At 38.1% G+C, this 18,967-nt stretch overlaps 1 protein-coding gene across 3 annotated transcripts in view; it reads right to left on the bottom strand.

Annotated features, from left to right (window-relative positions):
- The window catches only part of dhrsx (dehydrogenase/reductase (SDR family) X-linked), a 63,020-nt gene that overhangs the window by 27,735 nt on the left and 16,318 nt on the right, over positions 1-18,967 (bottom strand). For all 3 annotated transcript variants that reach the window (XM_079813440.1, XM_079813441.1, XM_079813442.1), the window contains one exon: positions 15,735-15,800. In XM_079813440.1, coding sequence (XP_079669566.1) covers positions 15,735-15,800 — 66 coding nt within the window. The remainder of the gene's footprint in view (positions 1-15,734; positions 15,801-18,967) is intronic.

The following is an 18,967-nucleotide window of genomic DNA, read 5'->3' as shown; positions in this document are numbered from 1 at the left end:
ATTATTCCCTGGTGGCTGTGGCCTCTTTCAGCAGGATAATGCATCATGCCACAGAGCAAAAATGGTTCAGGAGTGGTTTGAGGAACACAACGAGTTTGAGGTGTTGACTTGGCCTCCAAATTCCCCAGATCTCAATCCAATCGAGCATTTGCGGGATGTGCTGAACAAACAAGTCCGATCCCTTAACCTCTTAACCGGATTGAGGGTGCATTCGTCCTTAAGCTTTATTTGTTTAAATGAGCTCAAATGACTGTCAGATGGAAGTAATTACAAGTGACAAACTATACATCATTTAAAAGATCTAAGAGTCAAGCTTCCATTTTTTACCTCTGTTTTATTCTCAAAGTCTTATAGTGACAGTAATTTGTTAATATGTGTCAGGAGTTATGAATATGAAAACTGCGTCGGTACCGTTTGATTGTAATATGAGCCTCAGCTGATCTCATTCATAAAAAACTCCTCTATTCTCCTCACGAAGACTCAAGACAAATCAACATCCCTCAGGGCTTTTAGTTCAAAAGTGTGCAGATGAGGAGAAATATTGATAGATTCTCATATGTCTGTGTCAAATTTCTAAACAGAGGAGTATTTTTTATTCAATACTTCCTCAAAATGCGCAGATGTAGCCTAATCATGAGTGATTGAGACTCTTATGTGTTGTTTTCAATTCATACTGGCAGCCGGAGGGCGCTCTGTGCACATGTAGTCCATATATGGTACAGACAGACGAAGAAGATACCATGTGCCATAATAGAAGTCCATAATAAAAGCTTCCTGAGATCGCTAAAGATGCAAATAGAGACATTTGAAGATAATAAACACACAATCGTGACTATGTATGGTTTGTCTGTGTTCTTTATACCATGTTGGGTGTATTCATAATAGATTATATTTATAATGCAATGCTATTCGACATAGCTTCTATCAATATGCAGAATATTGTAAAATTATATATTTTCTGTCTGATTTTTTGATCCGAAGCCAAATGAGACCACAGAAGGTTATTTAAAGCTACACTGTGTGATATTTTCCCCCATCTAGTGGTGAACCTGTATATGACCATCCAGTGAATTTTAGTTTCTGTTCTGTTCAATTCCGATTTCGTTTTAACTCCTACGGTGGCCGATTTAGTCCAAGATTAATATGGCTTCCAGTTCGACCTCGTCCACATTCGACACGGTGCCTGTGGGATATTCTGTGCGCAGTGGGATGGTTGGAACTCAACTGGCCTAATTATTCGGCTAGAAAGAACTGCAGCTAATCCAGAGTGAACTTTGATGATAGTAATGTTTATTCAGTCATCCAATTGCAAGGCATAAACAGGTTTGCGTGGATATGTACATAAATGTGGTTTCTGTGAGAGAACAAATAAGGATGGTAAATATACATACACAGTTAAGAACTGTATAACTATACTTACGGTATAAGTTACATTTGTATAATGTAACCGTAAACCAGAGCTTATTGTACCAGATATAGGCGCTAAATGCAGCTCCATTAAAAGGAGCGGAGCTGCCGCTGCTAACAAGCGGTGTCTGGTTACAAAAGTGTGTGCGCAGGTAACAAGTGTTAATATGCCGATCAGACCTGATACATATTTCCATCAACATACATTACAAGCAAATATTTTCTATAAACGAATAAACATTGTTAATAACTGAATGACTATTCAAATATAGGTGAGCATTACGCTATTGTATGTTGACACAAAAATACTTCTGAGGTAACATCAACTGAATTACGCGATGACACACTCTGAAACACATCCACAATGACAATAACTATTATTACTTACGGAGTTATTAACGCACAGAAATACCACACAAGGAAAAACAGACTTTTGAGGAATAAACAAGCCAGGAAAACTCCGTATAACTCTGTTACTGGAGCTGCTGAGATGAAAACTCTCTGCGCATGCACCAGACAAGTCTGAACAAGTTGACGCGCACAGTGTTAAAACCGGTTAAAACGCCAAAGGCGAAGCTTGAATTTACGGGTATGTCCCTCTTTGGCTAATGTACTTTCAAGATGGAGGGGCAACATGGCGACCACCGTTAGATCCCATTACCTTATGTATTTTCAATGGCATATTATAAACTTACGAGAATACTTTATTACTTGAAAGAAGTAAATATACATTAATGAGCACATATATTTTTGAAAGAACTAAGTGTTTTTAGCTAAGAATAGACTAAAAAAGTTACACAGTGTAGCTTTAAAACATCCCACTTGTGATATAAAGTAATTTTGGAGAAAAAACATGGTTTTAATCTTTATTGTATTTTGATTGTGTGCCAAGCTAACATGCTAGCTAGCCAATGCACCTGCCACCTGGGCAAATACGTTATTTTTATTAATAATTTTGAATAGACTGAAATGAAAAACCAACTGAAATGTTTCTATTGTCAACAACGGCATTTGAGGCTTTTTAGAAGGTGAAGTGAGAAGTTTGATCATAAATGAGGTTTGAATAGAACAGTTTGAATAGAGAGTCGTCAGTGATTACAAAGAAGACAAAATAATAATTTAATAAGAGCCATAACCTGGCCAGAGAGGTGTGAAAGTGTTCTGGGGAGACTGAAACAGAATGGGCAGTTTGCACCTCAAAACAATAGAGACAATAAACTGAATGGTAGCTCAGAAGAGATGGCAATAAACATCAGTTAACATTTTAGAGAAATCTCAAGATAAAATCATATGACATGATCTTGAAAAACATTTCAGATTTGAAATATAACATGGTCAGACATGTGGCTTCAGCTGTAGTGCACTTCTAGATTGCTAAAATGCCAACTCCAATTTTATTTTCATAAAGATATTTCATACAAATATATTTCTAATAACTTTACAAAACTTTGAAGCTTATTATAGCTATTTTTGATTATGAAAATAATTATAATTTTGAATTTACATTAAACTGCCAAGCGTCTGCTTTCAAATGACGCCATACTTATGATTTTAGTGCAAAGGAATCATTAACTGTAACGGTTTTAGTCTGATTATGCCATTTCTTAGGATTTTTTCAAAAGCGGGGGTGCAGGCTAACAGGTTAAAGGATATGCTGCTAACATCTTGGTGCCAGATACCACAACACACCTTCAGGGGTCTAGTGGAGTCCATGCCTCGACAGGTCGAGTTCGAGGCTGTTTTGGCATCTAAACAGGGGCCAACACAATATTAGTCATAATGTTATGCCTGATCAGTGTAAGTGCACCTCAGGAAACAATAAAACAAATTCAGTTCATGACTCCTTTAATAGAGTACTAAAAATAATTACAGTAGTTCACTCAAAAAGTGATGACATCATATAACCTCATACATGGTTGAGCTTCCATTTACCACCTTTGATGTGCTCTATGTATTTGCATTGATCAATGTTTATATGTGAATAAATACGCGTTAATTAAATTTGTTCATTATATAAAAGCAATGGTTTCTCTTCAGAAGACTTAGATTAAACCGCTAAATTGATGGATTACTTTTATTACACTTTTGAAGCTTGAAAATTGTGGTTGGGCGGTCTTGCAATGGATGGACAAAAATGATGAGAGAATATTAATATCTTCATTTGTGTTTGATGCAGGGATGCACTGAATCCAGATTTTTGGGGTTCGGCCGAATACCGAATCCACTAGTTAAGATTGTGCCGAAACCGAATCCTATCCCATCCTCAGTCCATTATCACAGTAAAAACATTAACGTTAATGACGTAAACAACGTCCACAGCAGTGTAGGGATGCTCATATTGACCGTTAACCTAAAGTAAGAACTTTGACCGATTAATACTATCAGTTAAACAGTTTAAATGTTCTTTAACGCTTTTTTTGTTTGTTTGTTTGCTGCATGGTTAAAGAAAAAATATGCTGTATTTGTTCACTCACGGAGCGCGTCGACACGTGCAACCACATCATGTCTAAACTCGCAAAATGAAGCAATGGGAAAGAAGAATCCTACTGTGTGGGACCATTTCGACAGAAAGGGCGATGAAATTACTTGCAAAATATGCTACGTGGTATTAAAATACAGCAGTAGTACAAGCCCCAGACTGGTGGAAAGCAAATGAAAGGCGCTATTCAGAGGCTGGCCACTCTAGTGAGGCGCCAATTTGGAGAGAAATAAAAATAAATAATAAAATGCAAAACCGGAAAAAAAAATGTTTTAATTCACCAGCGCGTATTAAACTTAGCTATAGGTGGTATTACTCTAACAAAAAGTTAAGCAGTTAATCTAACCCTTCCTCATGAAAACATCTCTGATCCTCAAGGTGTCTTCATTTCGGAGATTTACTGTCATAAACAGCATCACTCCTTTAAGGTTTATAGCCCATCTCTGGCTGATTGAAATTGGCTGTAAGGATGGAATGGCCTTTGGTCCCCTTACAGTGTACTTGACCCAAACACTATCAATCCATGAGATCAGCCCACAAAAATAATGAAGGGAAGGGAGTAAACGGGATGGCAGGAGAAATGAGAAAAACAGGTGCAATGAACAGATTCTGATGGCAGTATGGAAACCGCAGATAGAAACGGCAGATAATAGGCCCTTGCTGCATCAGATCTATTTATCATTCAAACAGAAAAATATTGTCTGTCTGGCCCTCCCATTAAGACTTACAATTACATACTATTTCATTGGTGACTTAGAAGCGAAGCTCTCATACCAGTGATAAAATGTGAGTATCTGTTCCTTTCAGCTCTTTGGCACAGAGTGCACCTTTCCAGCGCTGAGTACTCAACCGCATAATTAAACTAATTATAGTTATACAATTACAGCAATTACCCACTACATTACATTAATCGTCCGACACTACCCCAGTTTAGAGTGTGAAATGCCATTCTGACCAGCAACCCTTGATTACAAAAACCACACATTTATCCCCAAATAATAGAGTGTTCTCAGACAACTTATCAAGAGCAAAAGTGACAACCTATAGCAGACTAGTCTTAATCGTGACTGGGTTAAAGTGCTTGTTTTTGGGTGAAATTTTGCTGCATTGAAATGGAAATTCAACCTATCTATGCTAAACCTATTTATCACTAAATGCAATTACAATTCATTCATGCATACATTTTATTATTTAACATATTTTGTCCTCGTAGTTAAATCAAAACATCAGCATTCCTGTGAAACAACCAATTTCTCCAATCACTTAATCTGCATAAACCCGGGACTTTGACTGTTGCTTAAAGTCACCATGAAATCTAAATTGCCAAGTCTTATTTTTTTATGGAATATTGCAGAATTTATTATAAATGATTTATCTGTGCACATCATTATTTCTTTACAATTCATGTGCTCTTGTAATCTTTAAATCAAAATAATTTGCAACGACATCCCTCTTCCCTTCTCTGATGACATGTTGTGGCGGGACAAGCTGTCATGTGATCACAGCGATAGCAAATGACAATGATCCAATCAATTCACAATGGGCAAAAAGTTCTGCCCAGCATTATTTCTTGGTCGAGAAGTTTTTTCACTCAGGTATATGTGAAAATACAAAAGAAACTATCGCAACTTCCGTTTCATGCTAACTTTAAAATGTTGTGATTCAAGAAGTACTTATTGTTACAATTGTAGTTCACTAACAAGAAAATCTAGGGAGAGCACAGTGATTTTAATTGTATCTGTTAGGGTGTACTCACACTAGGCACGATTGCCTTGTACCGTGCCCGAGTGCGATTGTCCCCCCTCTCCACTCCCCCGCTGGCCTGCGCTCACATTGCACTTAACCTACCGGGCTGGAGCACGCTTACGTCATTCACCATGCAACTTTTTGTTTTGAAGAAGATGGGAAGAAAAGCGCTTTCACTAATAGACTACCTAAAAGATTTATCCTTTATGCCGTGCAGCGATTTTCACTAGATTGCACTGCATGTATCAGAAGATTATTACGGAGGCAGCTGACTTTGATGGAGGAATTTGCAGCTTTACTCAAAAACTACAATTCATGTTCATCAATAAGGTGAGAACCAGGACCATTATAAACCTAAATATACTTGATTTAATCGAAAAGTGTATCCAAGTAGTAATAGTTTGGTGTTTGCTGCCTAGGCATGGTTAGCGATCACACTACATGCGTACCGTGCCTTAGCCCAACCAAACCACGCTCTGGCCCACCTCTTCCAAGCAGACCAGGGCCGGCTAAACGAACCGCGCCTGGACATAGTACGAAGCACTCACACTAGTCAACCGAACCAGACTTTGGGGGTCAAACGCGCCCGGACATGGTTCAGATTGCCTTGTGTGAGTACACCCTTCGCAAAATTACATATTATTTATTGGCATAATTAAACTATTGGGGAAAATGTTGTTTATTAAATTTTAATGAAACAATGTTGTAATTATAGCCTTACCAAGTTATAAATTGTCCATTTGTCCCACAATACATAGTCTAGCTTCTTGAGAATGCTGTAAAAATCATTGACCTTCCTAGTTGCACCATTCACTCACATTAAATTATTTGAATTTATGACTGGGCTGAAAGAGTATTAAACAGAAGGGACATAAAGAGGAAGAGTGATGTCTCTCGGTGGTGACATTGTGTATCATGACTCATGGAATGAAAGGGCAGAGGGTTGAGATACAGCTGCGTGTGTACGAATGAGTCTGTGTGTGTATGTATGCGTGTGTGTGTGTGTGTGTGGGGGGGGGGGGGGTATGTCAGGACATGCTCATGGGGCAGAACTCTAATGATGTATTGCATACTCCCTTAGGTTTCTCTCTGTGTTGTGCATATGCAAGAGGCAGTTTATGGTGTGAGGCAAAAAGGATGAGTAAAACTTGCGTAGCAGTCCAGTTTATTGTCTCCCTCACAAAATGTTCTGTTTTTCAGGCTTCAGGCATTTTCCACTACCATATTGCCAATATGGACATTCTAAAGGGTGTTTTCACACTTGGTTAGTCTTATAACGGTTAGCATAAATCGACATGCGAACGCACCAAAGCGAACCCCTTTAAGGTGAATAAAATTGAGACCATATCAAGAGGATGCAAACAAATAGGGCCCTATTTTATCGATCTGAGTGCATGGTCTGAAGCGCATGGCGCAGGTGCACTTAGGTGTCCGAATCCCCTTTTGCTAGTTCAACGACGCTAAAAAAACGGTTGGTGCACCGGGTGCATGGTCCAAAAGGGCTGAACCTAGTCTCTTAATGAGTAATGGGTGTATTTTGGGCGTAACGTGCAATAAACCAATCAGAGTTATCTCCCATTCCCTTTAAAAGCCAGGTGCCTTTGCACCATGGCGGATACGCTATTTACATGGCAGAATTTGTGAACAGAAAGACTGAACCCTTCTCCAGAACACACCTGAACACACCTCGTTTTCAGACCAGCACGCCTGAACAGATGGGCGCGAGTGCATTTGCGATTTAAACAACTTGACGTGAAAATGATAACTGCGTCAGGCTGAAACTAGCAAAAACACTTACGTCGCGCCTGGCGTCGCATTGCGCCGGGTGTATGATAGGGCCCTTAGTTAGTTTGACAAGAACAAAAAAAAATTACTTTTCTTTTTAGCAGCACAACCTGAAATGCATCAAAAACAACACATAATCAAACATCATATTAAGCATAATTAAACTATTTAAATGCACATAGAATAAAAAAAAGGAAGAGTTACATTTCCTATTAGCAGCACAAAATGAAATGCGTAAAGACATCACAGTCAATGCATCATATTTCATAGATATGTAATTTATAAAGCAATTTAAGAGCACATGGAATAAAAGAAAGTTCATGTCATATTTCCTGTGTCAACGAATTGAATATGTAGATATTGGAGCCACAGGCAATAAATTGCAATGGCGACAAACTGTCCTTTAGTATGTTAGTAAGGGTACGCATGATGGCCTCGCGCCTCTCACTCAATAAGGCGAGTAAAGTCAGAATACCTATTATCCGACAGCAAAGATTATGAACCCTCTCTAACTCATAAGAGAGGCCTTTGGGCAGTCCACCTCTTACTGGACTAGCATACTCAAGAAATGGCCAAATATTTGCATTAAAACATTGCATGGGAGACCCACTCTCTTTGCAACACTAAGATAATAAATACTTGGGTGTGTCTTCAAGATCATATATTTAATGTGCGTGTCCCAGGACAGATCAGATGAAACCTCCAAAGAGTTTAAAAGTAGAGACTTTACTGATTACATGTCCAGAAATTACAGGAGAAAGAGGAGAGGGAATGTTGTCATGTTTCCTGGCACTAACTACCATATCCATGGTCATTAGTCAAAATTCTTCCTCCATGCCAGTATTGTAGAATCTGAATCAGGGCAGTGCCAGTTGAAGCTATCTGTGACTACGTTTACATGGACAGCAGTAATCTAATTATTGACCTTACTCTGAATAAGGCAATAATCTGATTAAGGTGTTTACATGAGTTGCTTTTAGAATATTACGTTCATGTTCCCGTTTTACATGTTACAGAACATAGTTTGATTAATGGTACGTCATTACGTCCCCATGCCACGCTACGCTGTCCGGGGTCCAATCATAGCGCGACTTTAGTGGGTGTGTTCAAATCAATGGGCTCAGGCAACCCGCTGTAACTTTACCTGCGGGTGTCGCTGTTGGACAGTGTGACTTTATAAAAACGAGTGATTTTTATACTTTTTTTATGATATTATGATATTATATATATATATATAGTTTTATTTTTTGTAATATTAAATATTGTCTTTCAGGTTTTTTTAAGAGACACTGCCCATCTTGCCTCCTTCTTGACAGCCTACATTTCGAATAATAGTTTTGATAAATGATGAAAATGTGATGAAAAGGTTTCAAAATCGTGATTGTTTGGATTGTTTTTTTTCTGCCATCGAGCCACAAGCGTTCACTGAATGGCATATGGCTCGCAAGCCTAGAGGTTCCCGACCGCTGTTGTAAGCAGACAAATATGAATCTGGGATTACAGATACAAAATGATTGTATTTTACTTTTAAAATGAGCATTATTGCAACACAAAGAATTTTTTTTTAGAGGAGGCCGTGTCCGAGTGAGCAGAGTTTTTACGGTCTATGAGCAAGACACGCAGTCACGCACCATAGCAACACGTCATGGCAACGACATTTCAGACTGAAAGATACGTAAAAGATAAACGGGAATTTAAGCGCATTGTTTTGTACGTGCGGTTATATTAATTATAATTATAATTCTGTTTTTATTTGTCACAATATTATTGATGATTGTTTAGAGGGGCACTTTATATACTTTTGATACGAGCCCCCAAAGCCCTCCCCTCTGCACTTGCCTGGTGTGTGTGTGTGTGTGTGTGTGTGTGTGTGTGTGTGTGTGTGTGTGTGTGTGTGTGTGACCTGTCACAAAACGCGGCGGAAACTCCTTCACGACGTTAATAGTTAGATTAAGGTGTGTACATGTCTACAATGCACTTAGATAATGCGACTAAAACAGGCATACTCCACATGTCTTAATTCGATTTTTGTTTAATTCGAGTATGGCTTTAACCGGATTAAGGTAATTAGAAATCGCTGTTTACATGGTAGTTTCTTAATCAGAGTATGGTCTTAATCAGATTAATATCGGAGTATTGTTGTCCATGTAAACGTACTGTGTGTAGTTGTAACCATCTCTTAGCTCTGTGTAATGCTTGAAGAAAAATGTGGTCTCTATTTTCACTTTGAATATTGAGTAGGCTACTTTGATTATGGTTGCACTTATTGTTTGCACTTAATATCTATGATCAATTTGTGGGAAGGAGTTCAGTTAGGAGAAAGTTGTAGGAGCTCATAAATCATGTGCAGTTCTAAGGTCTGAAGAGACAATCAAAAGAAAAGAAAGAAGCCAGTCAGTTGAGTTTGTGCAAAACCTTTTACAGTGCTTAAGTATTGTTGTCTGCAGATGACGGCAAACTCATACTCAGAAAGTAGAACTGAAATGAGTTAAAACATTTCAAATGCACCTGCAAACAATTTTTCTAGGCATGCATTTCATCATTGAGGATTTCTTAAAAATACTATGTAAAAATCTTGTCTCGCCTCGTTCTCGTGAACCCAATCTCGTGTCTTGTCTCATCTCGTGAGCTAAGTGTCTCGTCACACCCCTGAAAAACATCCTATTTTCGATTGTGCCTGAACCTGAGGAAAGACCAGAACAAAAAAATCATGCTGTTCTCCCAAAATCACAACCTTTAGAAGGTCTAAAATGGAAAGTTTTGTCCGCGTATTTACGCTCAGAGCTTTTCATTCCAGACTTTCTCAAAGACCTTCAGTCGTGAAATGTCTGTCCTGGCATGATTGATTGCTGGCGTGCCTTTTGAAGAGCTGCTGGACAGGGATGCCTGCAGATGTTCTGTTCTGATTAAGAATTCGAGCAGCAGTAACGAGCACAAGAGCCAATGCAGAACTCCTGAGTGCTGTTTCCTGATGGCAACGGTCTGCTATATAAGAGGTGAGTTAATCTGGGGATACGGCCCGCCACGGAATATACCCGTCTCATCCTTATTTGCTCTTTCTCTTATCATTTTCAGTTTGGATGTGCCAAAGAGTGTGGTAATGAGGTAATCTTGGCACCAGAAGTACAGTGCCAGCTGGAGGACATGGTGATTGGCATACCGCCATTTTCAAGTACCAACAAAGACATTTCCCCCCTTCTCCATCTTCAAAGGCTGCCAGTAAATCAGACACGGACTCCTGAGAGAGGAAGACTGATAGAGGATAACTCCTGGGTAAGTGACAGCTCTGGCTGAGACATGAGGTTTTGTCGGTCGAGTGGGACTCCAACAGGTCTCTGAAAATGTAGACGGAAGATGCAGATTGGACAATACATCTTAGAAGGGATGATAAGATTTATCTCTCCGCATCAAGACAGGAAGAGACAGAGCAAATCAATAAAGTGCAGAGATAAAGAAGGGAATGGGCTGTTTTTTTTTCTGTTGACGTCATAATTGCATTCACACTGCTATTATAATGAATACACAGAAGATGTAAAAATGTATGTCTGTTAGAAACATGCGAAACAGATGATATCACAGTTATATGCACAAACACTATCAAATGCTCTCTGTTTTACACAGCACAGATGTATGCTCCTGTTTGCTGCATATACGCCTGTGTCTCTAGAATACAAATTTTTTTTTTTTACAACTTTTGTGAACCTTTGACACACGTCTTTTGGCCATATGCTAGGGCATCTGTCTAATTACATCAGGCGGTAGGGTGCTGTCACCCCTACAATGAGCCCTCAAGTAGACATTTTACTAAACACTGACTCCACTGGTGAGGATCCAGAAGGTTCTGTGCAGGTTCTGGCTGTGTAAATGTCTGCTGTTTACATCAGCTGCCAGCTGGCTTTCAACAGGTACCACAATAAACTCTCACCATGCCCAACTGACAATTACATACAGGCTTATGGGAAGTTTATAGTAAATAGTTCAGTTTGAGTATGTAGTGAGAAATTACACCAGCACTGAGAGCCATAAACCTTGAAAATAAAATATTGATACCACAGACCCCTTTTTTTGTGCAGTAAATTATTACCTTTGGGTTCTAACAGTCATTTTGTCATAAGTTTACATACTGACATCAGACTTTTTGATTGGTAGTGTAAGATATTTTTTTTTGTTAAAGAAATAAATGCTTTCATTAAACAAGGATGCATTGAATTGATCAAAAGTAAATACAAGTATAATGTTACAAAGATTCCCATTTTAAATAAATGCTGTTCTTTTTAACGTTCTATTTATCAAATTACTAGATACTAAATTGCTGGTACTAATGGTACTACATTTCTAGCAAAAAGTATAGAATTAAAGTAATAAGCAAGTGCACACTTTCACTGAATGAGAAATCTGAATTTTTTATCAGTTACTACAATCTTAAGTGTAATATGATTCTTCAGAAATCATTGTAATATGCTGATTTGTTGCTCTTCTTATGTTGAAAACCATTTTGCGAAAACTGAGACTTTTTCAGGATTCTTTGATAAACAAGTTTCAAAAGAACAATTTACTTGAAATAGAAACCTTCTGTAACATCATACGTTTACTGTCACTTTTGATCAATTTTATGCATTCTTGAATAAAAGTATTAATTTCCTAACAAAACTTACGGACCCCAAACTCTTGAACTGAAGTGTATAATACAATCAAAATGTACTTTGTTGAGTTGTAAAAGATGTTTTATTGATGGTGCTTAATGCTATCAAGTTAATCAAGTTAAGTTAATGACCCTAATTATACTCAAATATTCAATATTATATTGGAATCAGGCGACGAGAATCAAATTACTGAGTCTGAAAGTAAAGACTCAAATTAATCAAAAATCCTACCACTAGTGGGTCAGATCAATGAACCATAATCAGAATAATGTCATCCAAATGGAGAAAGTTTGGAATAGTTGGCAATCCAGTAAGTCACAAAGGACACTAGAGCAACATCCATAAACTGCTCAGCATAACTCAGAAAAACACTGGGCAAAAGTAGTATCCATGGCAGAGTAGCAATGCGGAAACATCAAGAAGAACACAAAAGCTTGCCTCATGTTTGCCAGGAAGAACTTCTCAAGAATTCTGGATTAAGTTTTTATAAAGAAGATGAATCAAAAGTGGAACTTTGCGCCCGTTAAGTCTGGTTCATTAACATATTTCTACAATCGGCAAAAGCTAAAAGAGAACAAGGACATAACCATATCATTTTTTTTTCAGTGTAATCATAATCTTGCATACCTTTTAAGACAGACGGTATGTAAATTGTGATGCAGTCTATCTGTGCAAAGCAGAGGAAGAGACATTTAAACAGACATTCGATGGCCATACAATGTCACAATGTATGTCACATATCAGCAAATCTTGGTCTAACAACTACAGTAAACTCTGAAAGTGCATGTCATTATGGCAGGCTCCATGACCGCATCTAACATATGACACAGACACTGAAAACCGTTGTGATGAGCTACAAAAGGCCTGTCACTCAGAAATCACACCAATGATCCAGAGCTGCGGCAGCTGCGCTGAGAAAGAAACAAGCGGAGGATGGGTGGAAAACAGCCTTGGGAACATAACTGTCCGCCCATCCAGAGTGACTGAATCCATAACGTGTTGACAGGGTGTATTGCCGCCTGCCACGGCTCAGCTCTGTATGTCTGCCTTGTGTTGTCAGGGCAAGAGAGAGAAGAGCGGATCAGCGTGGGGCGAGTGTGTCTGCCAGCAGAGCTTTGCCCTGAATCAGTCACTCAGCACTATCTGTCTAAGACGGACATTATCTTGGAGCTGCAGAGTAAAGGGTCAGTGTGACCCCGTGATGAGCTTGGCCTGTGCCATTTTGGGTGGTTCAGTTCAATTGAGCTTGGGTACATTCAACTAAAGCTATCTAAATTCAATACATTTAGGGATACAGAGTAAATATTCCCCCCGCCTTGGTGCCTCAGTTGGGCAAATACTTGAGATTTTAGCTGGCCCTGCCAACACTTTGACTGGTATACTACAGTTCAAAAGTTGTGGTTGATAAGAAAAGAAGCCACTTATGCTCAGCTACATTTATTTGATAAAAAATACAGTAAAACAATAATATTGTGAAACATTATTACAAATTAAAATAGCTGTTTTCCATTTTTATATATTTTAAATGTGATGACAAAAATAAATATCATTACTCCAGTCTTAAGTGTCACATGATCCTTCAGAAATCATTCTAATATGTTGATTTGCTGCTCAATAAACATTTCTTATTATTATTATTATCATCAATGTTAAGACATGCTGCTTAATATTTTTGTGGAAACCACAATACGTTGTTTCAGGATTCTTTAATAAACAGAGTTCAAAAGAACAGCATTTATTTGAAACAAATGTTTTGCAACAATATAAATGTCTTTACTGTCACTTTTGGCCAATGCATCTTTGATGAATAAAATTGATTTATTAAAATAAAAACTATTACCTTTGAACAGCAGTAAGTTATGTTTAATATTTGATCTGGCATATTATGGAAAACATTAGGCATATTTATAATATTCAACCCACTCTAACTAATTCTTCCACAACCATCACAAGTCGTTCTCACAAATTGGACAAAACCTCATGTTAGCCAGTTTGAAAACTGCAACATAGTGAGCAAAATTTGCAACAACAAATGTACAAACGAAATCACAGACCAATGTAAAATCAACTAATGTAAGATGTAACTCCTTAATATGTTTTTTGATATTGTAATTGTGATTAATTTATGAATAGCCTGTCATTTATATTAAGATACATTTGTGTAAGTCAACCGCATGTCAAATTCGTTATGCAGGCTACACAATCAAAACAAGCCAAGCTGTGTTCCTAAATCCGTTTATTGCCATTTTACACAGTGCCTAACCTCACACTGGCCCTCTTAGCAGAATGAAAAACAAAACTATTATTCTAAATTTTAATAAATAATGTATACGTAGCAAGCAATACAACAATACTTGAAGTTAATGCTGCAGGTTTACACATCTCCAGTTACAGAAATGAAACCTGTTGTCGTTAATAGTGACAGATTCTACACTTTTCATGATTTGTTCATTGCAGTAACAATAATCGTAACCTTGATTACATTTTCAATTAAGTGTGCAACCCAAGGTAAATTTAATACGCATTTAATTACAGCTGAATGCAGCTCACTTCCTAATGGACATCACCATGTGTCACATTGAAGCAACACATTCCGGGCCATTTTAAAGCAATATTTACTGTGATTCAGGAGCAAAAGAAATGATTATAGGAAACATTGAAGTAAACATTTTCAAGTGTGACCTCTTTGACCCCTCCAACTTCTTTAAACCAGCAACATTCTGGCACAGCATTTATTTTTAATAACCCAGCCACAGCCAAATTTAAACTGTCCAATTGAGCAGCAGTAAACATGAGCCCATTATAATTGCATGTCTTATCTTTGTCAGCTCAGTCTATCTTGTTTTCTTGAATCAACTCCTCTGTTTAGCTGGATGTGATGTCTAACCCTCATTAGGTGATTGTAGTCATATAAAAAGCGATCGTGTCATTATTAGACCAGCTTAGAGAAGCAAAGTGACAGATACGCTGAGCGTAAAGCCTCACACACATATAAGCACACAAACAGACCTCTGGCCAAGCCTTTGCTTGTTTTGAAAGACTCATTTCTTGTTAGCACATCTGACATTTTCGCGGTATTGCTTTTTTTGCCTCTGAACCATGACCAATTTCAAAACTGGTATTTAAGGTTACAGTTTCAGACAAAATGACCCTGACCCTAGATGAGGGCAGAAGGACAGCTTTCCTTCAGTGCATTATTTCTCAACTTCAATAGCCCAATGATGAAAGCTAGGAGTGAAAACCGATGGGCCTGTTCTCGCCTAGCAGTTGAAATTCAACGTGGGGGAGGGGTGGATACCGCAGGGAAGCGAGTGCGCCTTCATCCGAACTGCAGCTCTCGATATCCCATCTGCATTACAATGAGGTTATGGTTCTTCAGCGAACACAATCATCAAACATCTCTCTCTTGGTATTCTTCTGCTTGCTTTTTACACATTCTTCCAGAAAACACCCCAGTCCAAACATTGCAAGAAAAATTATCCCGTTTAGCTGCAAGTTAAGTGGTATCAGGTCGTGGTGGAGTAAATCATCACCTCAAGGAGAACGTAAAGGTCAGGGTCACCGATGGAAGAAGGTGTAGACATAATGATGCTCGGAAATACACTGAGCTTTTTTTACAGACCAGCTAAAAGCTCCAGGCCCTCCAAAAACATTTAATTTAGCAAGAATTTTACCTTTTCCTTGATTCAACTCCTGAATCTTCTTCACTGCTGCCAGACCGTCCTCTTCCTCATTCCCAGCTGAAGAAGAGAAAGAAAATGATTATCAAATTCTCATCGCATCAATGGCACATAATGAATTTACATCAGCAAATCAGTAAAAAAAAGACAGACAAAAAAATACTTATTTATCAAGTTATCAAGAAAAATCTGCATTCCAAATTGATTCACCTTTATTTGCTCATGGTCAAATTAAAGGCGCATTCAGTAATTTGGTTTTTTACACTCATAGATGTACACAGATGAAACTGTACACATAACCGTTTTTCTATAAAAAGTGTTTTAATTATGTAAGGTGCTGGTTGTCGTCCCCGAAATGTATTTCGCCATGTTGAAATGATGGTATCTACAAACATTGGAAAGAATCTTCTCTCATTGGCTGCCCTCTCTGTTGATACACCAGTAGAATAGTGCTGTTTCGTGATGTGAAATTTTGCGAAAATTACACAACAGAATATACTTATTATCGTGATTTACCAGCAGAGACCATAGGAGAATCAGTGCCTGTATGGCCAAAGAAGCAGAAAGGGTCTGAAGCCAGAAGACAGAAAGACAGACAGAGAAAATTAAACGAGCGTAAACACTGGTAGCGCATACACAAGGTGGAAAGATTTGATGATGGAGAAAATCCTAAAGTTGCTTCTTTTTGTTGGACATGTAAGGGAATTAATTAATCATGCAGAGTTATTAAACTCACTACTATCAGTTTAATTTAGCCTACATAAAAGTCAGATCATGCTGATCCAGATCGATATATAGGGTAGTGATGTTAAATGGCACACCATCAGAAAAATTATGTGCTTGGTACCCCCCCAAGGAAGCAAATTAGCACTTAAAGCAGTTTACCTACAAAGAGGCACAGATGTACTTCAGGCTCATACAACAACCATGGAGCTAAATTCAACTACACAACAGTTTTACAATGAGCTTTTAATATTACCCAAAAAACAGCCAGTACTTAGTAGGGATCGACCGATATGGATTTTTTAGTGCCGATTAGGGCTGGGTAAAAAATATTGATTTCTCGATTTTAACCGATTCTCACTTTTACAAAACAATATCGATTCTTAAATCCCAAGAATCGATTAGTCTATTTTTTTTTTACGAAATTCAAAAACTTAAATAGGCTACCGTTTTGGCGCTGTGGCGTGAGATCGCTCTGCCGCAGCTCAGCTCAAGAGAAGCAGCGCGGAGCAAACATGAACGGATCTTCTCTTCCGCTAATACCAGTACCAGCGCGAAATAAACACGAATGAGCTTCTGAAAGTGTGTTAAAAGATACAGGACAACTTACCGAAATCCGTATCATGTCACATAGAAACGCTCAATCAGTGTTTCAACCGCAGAAAGATGTAAGTAAAACGGCTTACAAGTAAATGTCACGTAACGTCATTACCTCAGAAAAACCATATCCAGTGTCCATAAACTCGTTAGTCAGCTAGAAAAATTAACTCTAGAGAGGAGCATTTTGCTAATTATATGCACCACAGTACATAGGATATTCATTGTCAATGCTCTTCAATATTTAATAAATCTGGCAAGTTTTTATGACAGCCACCCTTTAAATGTTTATATATATTTTTTAAACTAATTGGAGTATAATTATGATTATGTAATTGTAAAGTTAATATTATAACTTTATTATTATATAAAAAAAACATAATTTTGTGTCATTTAAGTGTTTGTATACAAATCAGTTAACTTTTACCACAATATTAGTAGGCTAATGTAGTATCAACTGACTCCATAGTTTACAACATTAGTTTTCCTTGAGAAAATTTTCCATGTATTATACCTGATACATATCCAAAATAATCGATATTGAATTGAATCGAAAAGAATTGAAAATTGAATCGAATCGAAAGCTTGTGAATCGAAATCTAATCGAATTGTGAAATTTGTGTCAATACCCAGCCCTAGTGCCGATGCCGATTTTTTTTTCATCAGCCTTAGCCGATGACCGATACGGGCTGCCGATTTTCTTGAGCCGATATTTGGAGCCCATACTGCTTTTGCTCCCTCAATTTACATCATAAAAATGACACAATGATCATGATGATAACAATTTAAAAAAGGAACATTTATTGAACAAAAAAAAAACAATATTTAACAAATATTAAAAACAGGTGTAAAAAATTATAAATATTAAAAAAATAAATATTTAAGCATAAATAAAATAATTACACTATTGCACACAGTAGCAACAAGCAAGCAGCATAATAAAGTGCACACTGACTGTACTATACTTAATTTTAAAACTATTTACAACCTTGTCATTTAATGCTTAGGTGCACTTAACTTAATCTCTTGTAGAGCAACACCAGTGGTAATTCAGGAAAAAAATGCCCAATGCTCCATGTGAAACTTGGGTCTTTCGACCTTTTACCATCGTGTCAATTCTCAATTGATTTTCCTTAATATGCACGAGGGAGGGAGAGCAAGACAGTTTGAAGACGGTGAGTGCACGCGCGCGGCCGGAGGCTCTCTGCTTGTTCTCTCAGCAACACATGCGACCTGTCAGAAGCGCAACAGTCAGTATCATCACTCACCGATCAATTAAGGCTTTAGCAGGATAAAAATTTGCTTTGGCATCCGCCAAAAAACGCAGTATGTGACGGGCTGACGGCCTTAGTTGATTCTGAGGCGCACTACCGTGACTTGGTCTATGTGTGGGAAAAACTGGAGAGACACTCACACACGCGTCCAAACCGCAGCCACGTGGTCGCTGAATAAAACTCCCACAAATACCACGGAACAACGTCGGCATCACTTAATCCTATGACCAGTGTTCGTAACAGCTATCGTATGCATATGAATAGCCTACAACTTAGCTATTTGCAGCTCCCTAAATACAACGGCAAGCAGTTTTATAGACAAGGCATTCAGCATTTGCGTTTTCCATTTGGACGCACAAACTTGGCCGGCCGATATATCGCAGAGCTGCCAACTCTCACGCATTGGCCGTGAGACACACGCATTTGATTGGTTCCACACGCTCACACGCCACACCCCCGATTTCTCACGCTGAAGTGTCACCTGGTCGGTCAAATGCCCGAAAGATGAGTTTATCTATAGATCTACATGTTGAGCCGATCATGTTGATCGATTAGTTATGCTTTCGGTGAGGGGGTTCAAGATTCATGGGCAAAAAAATACGGTGTTGCGCGACCTAAAACTACATACTGTTT

Source organism: Gobio gobio (genome assembly GCF_949357685.1).
Source record: "Gobio gobio genome assembly, chromosome: 3".
NCBI classification, from domain to species: Eukaryota; Metazoa; Chordata; class Actinopteri; order Cypriniformes; family Gobionidae; genus Gobio; species Gobio gobio.
The sequence above is the reverse complement of the archived record's forward strand: the minus strand, read 5'-3'. Positions and strand labels throughout refer to the sequence as shown.